This window comes from Crocodylus siamensis, chromosome 9, assembly GCF_052110815.1.
Source record: "Crocodylus siamensis isolate JL-2025a chromosome 9, ASM5211081v1, whole genome shotgun sequence".
Lineage (NCBI taxonomy): Eukaryota > Metazoa > Chordata > Crocodylia > Crocodylidae > Crocodylus > Crocodylus siamensis.
This window is the reverse complement of record NC_143403.1, coordinates 4,091,983-4,103,134: the sequence shown is the minus strand read 5'-3', so window position 1 is coordinate 4,103,134 and position 11,152 is coordinate 4,091,983. Positions and strand designations below refer to the sequence as shown.

The window sequence follows — 11,152 nt, the reverse complement described above, 5'->3', positions numbered from 1 at the left end:
AGGGCAGGCTGCTCCAGTGCTTACCAACCCTCTTCATTAGAAAGCCCTTCCCAATATCTAATCTAAATCTTCTTCAGTGCAACTTTAGACAATTTCTTGTCCTAACCCCTGTGACAACCCCTAAAGGAGCCCTGGATGGATTGCAGCCCACTGAGTAATTCTTTGGAGCAAACAGGCATCACTGGTACCCCAAGACAGAGGATGTAGAACAGCAGCAGTGTGCCTTTGGGTTGGGAAAGCCTTCACGCTGAGGAGGCAGCATTATCAGCAGCCAAGCTGGTTCCTGGATTAAAGGTCAGGATGAATGTGTGACAAAAGGTGCATAGACATCTCCAGGCCTAAGGCCTACCAGCCTTTGCAGGGTGCCCCTGCCTACCACAAGTTAACCAGCAGGAACCAGGTTCAAGCAGCAATGGCAGGTTTAAATGGGTACACGGAGACCCAGACGGATATGAAGAACTGAACAGCCTCCCTTTCTCCCTTTAGAATAACCCTTTACACACAGAAGGCTATTTGCACAGGAGGCATGTGAAAGCCAGCTCCGGGGGTGTGGAAGAGAAGTGCAAATCAAAATGTGGCATTTGAGGCTGGAAATGGACCCGAAACTGAACTTCACCAATGAACGATGGAGCATTTCAAAGGTAGAGACAGGCTGCTTGCTCTTCCAGCTGTTTCAACCAGCCTGTCTGGTTTTCCTGTGTGATGAAGCTGCTTGGTCTGTCTAAGAGAGCAGCTCTTCAGAGACTTGTCTGCATTAGGGGTTTTTGTGCTGTCTTTTTCTCTCTCTGAAGAGCGTCGGCCAGGAGGCAATGGGTTTAAACTGTAGCAAAGCAAGTTGAGATGAAATTTCAGAGAAAAGTTTCATTACTGTCAGAACAGCAGGACAATGGTGCAAACTGCTGGGCAAGGCTGTGGCATCTCCATCCTTGGAAATTGTCAGGAAGGGGATGGATAAGTATTTGATACAGATGGTTTAGGAAGAGTGCATTGTGCCTCTGTGCTGGGGGCTGGACTGGATGACCCCGGAGGTCCTGTTCAATTCTATCAGTCTATTATTTTCCCAGGAGCAGCCACTTTGATGAGCATTTCCAACTGCAGACATCTCTCTTGGTCTATTTCTGGAGGAGCAGAGCAGTTCAGTGCTTTCATTATGGGGTCTAATGAAGGGCAGGGGCTGCTATGAATTCCAATCTTGGCTGCTGCTGTGGAGCGAGCTTGACCTGCTGGCGCAAATCTACTGCACTGGTATATAGCAAGGGAGCTGGGAATGCCTTAAGTCCCACTAAAGCCTGGTTTTAATAGCTCTCTTCAGCAGAGTGTATTTAGAGCTAGCAGAACCCAGGGCAATGCTTACCCAGCAGATTTCTTGTGTCATGAAGATGACAAGATTTGCTCCTGTATGACAGCTGTTGTTTTTTTTTTTTAAGCTGTCAAGATCAGAGCTGCTCAAAACCTGCAGATCACAGGCACTGATGGTTTGCCTGACGCGGCTGCTTTTTGCTTCCGGGGGAATTTGAAGCCCAAAAACTGGAACATAACAGGGGAATTTGCACCTCCCGAGTTATGTTCCAGATTTTGGGCTTCAGACTGAGAAGTGTCAAAACCCAGCTCAGGTGACATGAGGAAGTTCTGGAGCCGAAAGCAGGACTCTTGCCCTAGAAATAGTGGCGAGGTGGTAGAAAAAACAGCTAGCAAATGTTTCCAAAACCACATTCATATCCCCAATTTGTGCTGCCAGCTTCCCCAAATGTAAACTCTCACAGTGGTCACCATCTCTCCTAAAACTGAGTTCCTGGAGTCATGAGACTACTCAGCTTCCCTTTGAAACCCATGGGACGTTTTTAATTCTCCTAGTTGTGGATAAAATCTGGACAAATGTGAGGTCTGAAGTCTCAAAAGCTAGAGGGGGAATAACAAGGACTGCAATAGGATATTTGTGAAAACCTTTTCATTTTCAGTTGATGCTCAAGATTCAAAGGGGGACCAGGTAAGGATGTCTTCCAAGCGAGTGATATCACCGACTCCAAGCTAGGCAATAATTGGTGACTTTGATGTTCACCAGGGATGCAAAGAGGTGAATAGGGACGGAAATCTAAATTGCCTTCACCCCCCAGCCCTTCTACTCCTCATGTTATTGCTGTTCTGCCAATATGTGGAGTTGCCCCCCAGAGTCACCCGTCTGGCACTTCTCACAAACACAAAATTCACTTAATTAAAAAAAGAAAGGGTGGGGGGGAAGCCATTTGGGAGCCATAACAGATTAATCAATACAAATCAATCAATAGGAACTATTGGCAGCTGCTGCTGGGAGGACAGCACTTAGATTTGAGAGTCTTTTTTTTTATGGATGGGTAAAGTGGAGAGAGAAGAAATCAGATCCAGACATAACAAGGCCTTTGAATGACAGCCGGAAAATAGGATTATTATCATCACCGCAACTTGGGTACTATCATTTTCCTTTTTTATTCATGCAATGCAGAGTGGTTTGAGTCTAAATTCTAGAGGCCCCGATCTGAGCAAGAGAGTGGTTTGGGGTAGGGATGAGATGACAAGAGGAAAGAAAAGGGCTCCCCAGGAAAGACTTTGGCGGGGGGGGGGGGCGGGTGACAGGGATTATACGCCACATTCGGAGCCTTTTTATTTATCCTGTTGCATTGGGGTTGCTGCCCGTGCTGGGACAAGCTGGAGGCAAGGCAAAGAAATAGATGGTGTTTTGAACAGGATCACAAAAACACACCATTAAATAGACCTGTCACCGCTAATATTGTTTGAAGGCTTTCTGTTTCCATGACGACCTGACATCCTAACAGCCTGGCTGACAGCACTCTAAATCACTCCTGGATAAAAGCTTTTATTTTTATTTTTTTCCCTCCCCCCCCAATGCATAACTTTGGACATTAACATCTTCGATGTGTCTTGACGGGTTTTTGTTGTTGTTGTGTTTCATCTTAAATACGGCCTGGTAGCTGAGTGTTTGGGGGTGGCTTTTCTTTTTAATTAACAAGCAAAGTCCAGGTCAGAGGTAGAAAAATACCTCTCTCAAACAGTTCTGGGCTGTAATGCCTACACAATGCTGAACAATGGCTTGCCAGATGGGTTGCTGTTTTTCAAGCTGATCCATGTCAGCTCCTTATCCCCACTTACTCCACCCACCTGGCTGTTGTGCCCACCTGTTGCCTATGGGCTTGCACTTGGATGATCAGCTTCGTGCCAAATATTCGGAAGAGGCACAGGATGGCAGGGCCTTGACCTCTAGCAGGGCCAAACATAGGCACGGGCGGACAGAAAGGGGGCCTGAAAATGGTCATTTTGATTATCGTTATTATCATTACTTCTGGCGAAGCGGGGTTTGATACTAAAAGTTCACCCCGGGGCCGCCAGGAGTCTAGGTACAGTGCCTTGACCTCTCGGTGCTCTTGTAATAAATAATATGAATACATTCATGAATTAAAGTCCCCCCCTCTGACCCTAGGCCAGGCTGCTCGTTGGAAAAAACAAGGAACAAAGTTGCAAAGCTGTGGTTAAACAAACACAAGGCGCGTCTACATGTTCACTAATGCGCAGTAGTTTAGTACTCACTTAATGGAAGACAGGCAACCCGCTTCACGTTGCTGCGCTTGGCACTCATCAGCTACAACTCTCATTTTAAATGGATACACTTAGCACTCGCCGAGTTTTGTTATAACGCTCGGGTCACTAAAAACACTTGCGGTTGCTGTGTTGGATGATCAAAACGTTCTGTTTCGCTTGCCGTTCGATTCGCTTGTTGTTTCTTTTTCAGGAACCAATTAAGAGCGCCTGTACTAACGAAACATGACGTGCGGTAGCGTATTAACACGATTCTTTTTTGGCCCGGCGCACCACTGCGCAGCGTAGGCTACTGCGCATTATGCGTCTCGTGCAGATGCACACACCGAGGAGAAGAGGCATCTACCTGGCCCGGAAGGGAAGAATCATTACAACTGACGAGGCGCTACGTTAAGGATGACGACGCTACTCCACGGCGGCACTCCTGGCGCTGTGCCCCACGCCGCGGCCCTTCAGAGGTGAGATCAAGGGTGGGCAAAGCATCAGCAGCCCCACTTGGGCATGCTGGTGTCCGCCGCCAATGATGCAACAGGAAGTGATGTCATATGCGAGGGTGTTGCTGTGGCGCTGCCTTGCAAGAGACATATACTGCATGCCCCCCAGCACATGCTGCCGTGTGTCCTCGCCCCCGTACTGCTCACCCCTGAAGGGAGAGTTCCCCCCACCTCCCGCCAGTGTTGGCGGGGACACCTTTGAGCTATATTTGGGGATGCAGCAGGCGCTCAGCACCTTGCAGACAGGATTGGTGTGACAAGGCCATGAGGGCGGAGGTGTGACAGACCCCCCACAATTAATTGGGCTAACCTAGTTAATTGGGTTAATTGCTGGCATGGAGCCGGGACAAGACCCCCCTCAGGCTGAGGGCATGTGGAGGTGCTCTCTACCCCCACCCCTCTGGGGGACTCTCCCCTGAAGTACAGGGTCTATGACACACGGTGGGGGGGGAACACCATGGCCACTCCCGCTCCTTCTCCACACTTAGCCCCGCCCACGCGCCAAGGGAGAGCGCTGATTCGCCGGCGCCTCCTCAGGGAGAGCCGCGATCGGCTGGAAGGCTCCCCGGCCCCTCCCTCAGAAGCCGCGTCTCAGCCAATCTCCGCGCGCGGGAGGGAGCCAACCCGCGGGCACCGCGCGAGACAGGCAGCCAATCGGGGGTGTTTTGGGGTTGGCGTCCAAGGCAGGGGGCGGGGCTTCCCGCACAGCCAGCCAATGGGAGGGGCTCCCTGGGCGGTTCCGGTTCCGGTACCGATTCAGCCCGCGGCGCCGGGGATGGACCCGGCCGAGGCCGAGTTCTTGGCCGAGAAGGAGCTGGTCACCATAGTGCCCAACTTCAGCCTGGACCGCATCTACCTCATCGGGGTGCGCCGGGGCCGGGCTTCTGGGAGGGGCCAGAAGAGAGGGGGCGGGGCCAGACGGGGCGGCAAAAGAGAGGGAGCGGGGAAGTTTGGGGGCGGGGCGGGGCGGGGCAGATTATGGGGAAGGACCAGAAGAGGGGGCTGGGCCAGGCTTGGGGGCAGAAGAGAAGGGGCGGGGCCAGAGGGAGGCGGCCGGGTCTATTATGGGCGGGGCCAGAGGGAGGACTTTTGGGAGTGGGCCTTGTGGGAGGGTCCAGAAGGGGGGGGCTTGAGATAATGGGGCGGGGCTAAAAGGGGGCAGAGGAGGTGGGGGTGGCAGCAGGGAGGGCGTGGCCAGCAGGGATATTATGGGGTCCCCCCACACACACCCCAAGGGTGCTAGCAGGGCCTGGCTCCGCCTCTCTCCAAGCAGCCCCTGACCCTGGGGTCTGCCCCGCTTCCCCTGTTGCTCTTCCAGGGAGATCTGGGTCCCTTTAACCCGGGGCTGCCCATGGAGGTGCCGCTCTGGCTGGCCATTAACCTGAAGCAGAGGCAGAAGTGTCGCCTGATCCCTCCAGAATGGATGGACGTGGGTAAGGAGACCAGCCGCTCAGGGCTGAGGCCTGGGGGAGCTCATCCGTGGGGCTCTCGGGACATCCTGCAACGTTTGTTCCTCTCCTTTAATGGGGAAATCCTCGGAGCGAGTGAAACCAGGCCCCTCTGAGACCTAGAAAGCCCCGGGCCCTCCACCACGGCAGGCTCCAAGACACGTCGTTAGAACGGGTTCCCGGTGTGTCGTGGCATTTTAACCAGCTGAGGAGTCATTACAGCAGGGAAACAGTGCTCCAATACTACCCCCAGCCCTGTCCTCGCTCCCTGTGCCTTGTTTTGGGAAGACAGGAATGCCACCTGCTTCCCTGAGCACCATCACTGGCTTGTCGCGGGCTCCGGTGTCTGTACACGTGCAGCCTGCTTTTAATTGCTCCTTCGCCTCCCTTTAGCACCTTCCCCTCCGGCTGCGTCCTGTGGGTAGGGTGCCTGCGTAGCACAGAGGCGCTCTCATTTACTTGGGGATGTGTGATCCTGCAGGGGCACCGGGGATAGAAGCAGCCCTGATGCCACGCAGTGATGCTGCTGGGTGGAATAAGGGCCCGAGCTCCCTCCCGTCCAGCCCCCTTGGGAGGAACGTGTGGCTGAGAGCAGGGACAGGTACGGTGCCTCGGTGCTGCTGCCTCTCGCTGTCCGACCTTCCTCTCCACTCCCGAGGGCATAGAATTGACAAGCCAAGACCCGACTTGGCAGAAAGGTCCCCTTGAGGCCTTCTCCCAGCGTGCAGAGCTGAGTGCCGGTGCCTCTTGTCCTTGTTTTGGGTTGAAGGGAGTTACTTTCTGTCTGACAAGCTAGGGGTCCCATGGTAAAGCTGCCAAGAGTACCAGACCAGAGCCGGGAGAACAGTCTCCCCTCTTGCAGGAGCCATCTCCACCTGGTCCAAGGGTGCTGCTTCTGCTAGGAGGAGATAAATCCAGAGCTGTGGAGCATGTGGCAAAAGCCTGACTCTCCCCAAATGTGTTTCAGAAAAGCTAGAGGCCATCCGGGATCAGGAACGCAAGGAGGATACCTTCACCCCGATGCCCAGTCCCTACTACATGGAACTCACCAAGCTGCTTTTAAACTAGTAAGTCGCTTTCTTGTAGCCAGGTGGAAGTACTTTCTTCCCTGGGAAAATACCCAGGAATATGATGCTGAAAAGCTAGTGAGCTTATAGGGGATGTAATTGCAGACCCACAGGGAAGCGTTCTAGCAGGAGGCCTACGCAGAGCACGTCAGGGTTTTGCTAGAGCACTTGGCTCATCACAGCCTTTGGATCTGTTCATCTGGTGTCACTTGTTATGAAGTCTGATCAGGGCTCCGGTGCTCTGTTGAGGGGCAGCTGAGTGTACTGACCTTGGGTGGAGAGGCCACACGCTCTGGCTTTATGCAGACCCTCGATTGCTGCGGGAGGCCCAGCAGCCTAATTCCTCCCAGTCTGCTGCCTTCGTGCTGTCCTTTCCTAGCCTGGTACACACAGGTCAGGAATATCCCAGGCAGGACTCGCGTCCCCTGGAACATTCCCATTGCGCACGGTCTGCTGGCCAGTAACTTACTGAGTACTGACTCTTCTCTCCTCAAGCCCCTGCTCAAGATCACTTGAAGCATTAATTGCTTCCTCCTGAGATCTCAGCAGATCCCGTCATTGCATTACAATAACCTGTGGCTGTGCTCATGTGAGCTGCTTTGATCTCTGGATGTCTGTGGGGCTGTGCCAATGGGTCCAGCTCATGCGGTCCTAAAAGCTGTGGGGTCGGTGATGAGCGCACAGTGCCGACCTCTAGCTCTCATCACAGCTGAGCCATTTAAATTGGCTGTTTATGTGTGACTTTGGCCAGGTTATTGTACCTCCTTGGCCTCAGACCAGCTGGGCTCTCACAGAGCAGAAGGACTGTGCTGCCAACCAGATGCTGCTGCAGAGTTCAGATTTTCTGGGTAAATAAACGATCCTGAAAAAGCCCCGGCAGCAGCAGCACCAGCTTGGCTTTTAGTGCTGAGTTCCTTTTTTTTTTTTTCATAAAGCAAACTGCTCTGCTTATGCCTCCGAGGTTTGAGAAGCTGCCAACATGACTTATGCCAGTGACTTAATGTATTAGTCCCTTGCAGCCTGTTCTGATCTGCGCTCTCCTCCTCCTCCAGCGCCTCAGACAACATCCCGAGAGCAGATGAAATCCGAACACTGGTGAAGGATACCTGGGACACGCGCATCGCAAAGCTGCGGCTGTCTGCGGACAGCTTTGTCAGGCAGCAGGAAGCCCATGCCAAGGTACGGGGTGGATCGAAAGGCTTGCTAGTCCCTTCCACGGGTGGCCAAGATGCGCTGTGATTGTGCAGGTCTTTGGCCGATCAGAGCCACAGACAGACGTGCCAGGGGTCAGTCAAGAACTAAAGCCGTATGCTTAAGCTTCCATTTTTGGCCAGGCTGCAGCAGTTTGTGTGATGACAACGGCACTGTTGTCATGTTCCTCTCTACTAGGCCTGCCCCTTGGGATGCAGCCAAGGGGCATATGCATGTCTTCATTGTTCAAGCGGCTGTCCCAGTTCCTTTCCTTTGGCTGGCCTTTGCTGTCACAGAAGCCCTTAGGCCTCCCCTATAACAATCCCCCTCCTTGGTTTTTCTTTAGCTGGACAACCTGACCTTGATGGAGATCAACACGACTGGGACATTCCTCACTCAAGCCTTAGATCACATGTACAAGTTGCGGACAAGTCTCCAGCCTGGCGAGAGCGCCCAGTCTCAAGATTTCTAGCCTGGGACGGGACAGTGACGGCTGCTACTTGGACTGTATGTGTGAGTCCTGCTGCACCTTCCTTAAGGCCACCAAACTCCTTCAGTGCCCCTGGCAGACTGCCATGACCTTCTGAAAACCCAAGGCTTTGGGGCAGCTGTAGGTGGCCTAGTTGCTGCACAAAGGCAGGAGTTCCCTGGTGCCTGCGTACTAATTAGTCCAAGGCTGCTGTTAACCCAGGGCACTCCCTGCTCAGCAGCTTTCCAGCCCACCCCTGCTTTTGGAACAGCCTTGCAAAGCAAAAATGCCTGCCTGGCAGACCCCCTCCCCCAGCTTCTGTGCAGCTGCCAGGCCAAGATGAATCGGCTGCAGAACTCGGGTGCAGCGGGGAGGGGTTGTTTTCTCCCACTCCCTCATGCTTTGCTGCTTGGGCTGTCTGCTTCAGCTACATGGAGCAGCAGTAAATCTGCTCCTCTCTTTCCCTGGGGATGTAGGAGTGCCTGAGGGCCCTGCCTGCTACTGGCTGAAAATGAAGATGGAGAGGGGCTGGTTTAAACACCTGGTTGGGTGCCAGCTGTCCCCACCTAGCAGTGAACCACAGGCTTAACCCACTCCTGACTACTGCTCGCTGTCTCTGGGGACAGGCAATGGAGAGGTCTGCAGAGCTGGCTTGCCAGGCTCACGTCATGGATGTGAGGGAGAAATACAAGGCAGCAATGCATGCTGGCAGGGAAGGAGTCCTGACAGGCGGTGGGGGTGCTGTTCTTGCTGGGGACTTTGCAGCAAATGCTCCTTGCTCCCCCGTTTTCAGTGTCTGGTTTGGAAAGCCGGGTCATTTTCTTAGTGTCAAGGGGGCAGCATGGGGATGGAGCAGGCAGTTCTTGCCATGCCGCTACCTGCTGGCCATTCAGCAGGCTGACTAGTAACTGGGTCCAAACCCCTTTGGGAGGTGGGGGAGTCCACAGGATTTTGAAAGATGGTGCATTGGGGGTTTTTTTAGCTGAAGACACATACTTGTATAGCAAATAAATGGCAAAGATGTTTCAAGGGGAGCGCCTGATCTGTGTAAGAGGAACTCGGGGTTTCCCTTGAATATATGCTGGAGCATTGCCTCAGCCATGAATGTACTGGTCTAGTCACGGTGGGGTCTAAAATGCCCCCAAGCCATATGTAGCTGGCTACAGACACGGCTCATTCTTCAGCGATCAGGCAGCAAGCCTCTCTGGCTGCTGTGGGCTCCATGCAGCCGTGTTCGGTCATGCTGCCCTAGCTCACCACTCCCTCCACGCCTTCCCCTCCAGCAGCCGGCTTGTTTTCCCAATGCCTCGCAGCGCCTACAGCCTTCCCTCCCCTGAGCTGCCAGGGTCTCCAAGATAGATGCTGGTTACTCACATCTATCAGGATGATTGAGTGGTGGGAAGTGAAGCACTCATGTGATGTAAGGAGGGGGCATGATACTGAGCTCACTGCTCCTCCTCGCCCAGCTAGCATACTTCCCTTCTCGCCTTCACTGCCTCCACAGCCTGCACCGCCCGGTTGACCCTTGGCACCATCTCCTACGCTAAGGTCAGGTCTGCCTCCAAAGCTAAGTCGGGGCCCTACCCACATCAGGCTTTGTAGCAGAGCAAGGCGACTGTTACAGCTGCGAGCAGGAGGGAAGAAGGATCCCAGCTGTGATTTAGGAAGAGTTTATTTTTTTTGGATGTTGTCAGAAATTACAGCAATATATTCATAAATACCTAAGTACTACATTCACCAAGAATATATTACATTACAATTAATCCAAACAAGTACACTTAGAACAGGTTTAATTTGTCTTTCACAGCATCTAAACTGCCCCCAGCAGGCCCCGGGCATCCTCACACCCACTCTCCTGTGCTCTGTTTTCTAGCCGTTCTGCACAGGGAACACACAAATAAGCAGAACCAGGGGGCCACAGCCCCGGGAGCAGGGGAGAGCGAGGGGAGTGCTTCTGAGACGCCCAAAGCACTGGGTCAAGAACGTGATGATTGGCTCCCACCTTCCATATGGAGGGAAAAAAAATCAGAACGTCAACAGTCTCAAGTACAGGAATTGCTGCCAAGGAGGGTAGGGATCAGACCAGGCTCCTAACTGCTGCCACCTACCAGGGCACTGGCACAAGCCCTCTGCCGCGTACCAGTGAGGATGGAGAGCTCACCAATGAAGGTTACGTCTCACAATCTGGGAGCGGGGGGACAGGACAGTGGTTAACACAGGTTCTAGTTTTTCTCTTGTGTTTAAAAATACATGCTGCCATCTGAGTCGGCCGCTCGCGGGCCAAAGGCTGCCTACACAAGCTGGGTTTAAAGTGGCCAAGTCTCTCTGCTCTTGCAAGGGCGGGCTGCTTTTTGGTATGTTAAAACCATTGCCAACACATGAGCTTTTTTTTAAAAAAACTGGTTTGGAAAGCCGCTTTGCAAAGGCCCCCAAATGGTGCTGTCTCCCGTCTGTGTTTCCCAAAGCCCCTGCTCAGATTCTGGGTGTACGAGGACTGGGAAAGAGACTGAAGCCGGCCCTGTTTTTGCCACATGCTGTGTTCGAGTCCTGGCCGCCTGCATCATGAAGAGCTGGGCACGGCTTTTCCTCCTGGCAGTTGTGTGACAGCTACAGGTGTTGCCACCTGAACTACCCTGCCAGGCACCTCCCGACTGCTAGCAGCAAGCAGAAGGGAGGCAGCTTTGCTTTTCAGGTGCATTGGGGTGGGGTGGCAGCCTCGTGAGGAAAGGGTCAAGGTGTGGGGTAAAAAAGGAACAAAGTGCAAAGCGTCTATGACTCGAGCAAGAGGCAACACTTGCAACCATCCCACCCGGAGCAAAGGGGATGCCTGGCACTTCTGTACCCGCCGGTGGACCTGAATTTGGCTGGACCTGCTGTGGACAGGCACCACAGGTC

The 11,152-nt window shown here is 53.3% G+C and overlaps 1 protein-coding gene across 1 annotated transcript; it reads left to right on the top strand.

The window, feature by feature from the left end:
• The first annotated feature begins 4,792 nt into the window (after window positions 1-4,792).
• GINS2 (GINS complex subunit 2) lies at window positions 4,793-9,759 on the top strand. The gene is made up of 5 exons (XM_090061842.1): window positions 4,793-4,947; window positions 5,401-5,515; window positions 6,498-6,597; window positions 7,650-7,776; window positions 8,135-9,759. The coding sequence occupies exons 1-5, from the start codon at window positions 4,798-4,800 to the stop codon at window positions 8,258-8,260; spliced, it is 618 nt and encodes a 205-aa protein (XP_089917968.1). The 5' UTR covers window positions 4,793-4,797; the 3' UTR covers window positions 8,261-9,759.
• Window positions 9,760-11,152: the final 1,393 nt, after the last annotated feature.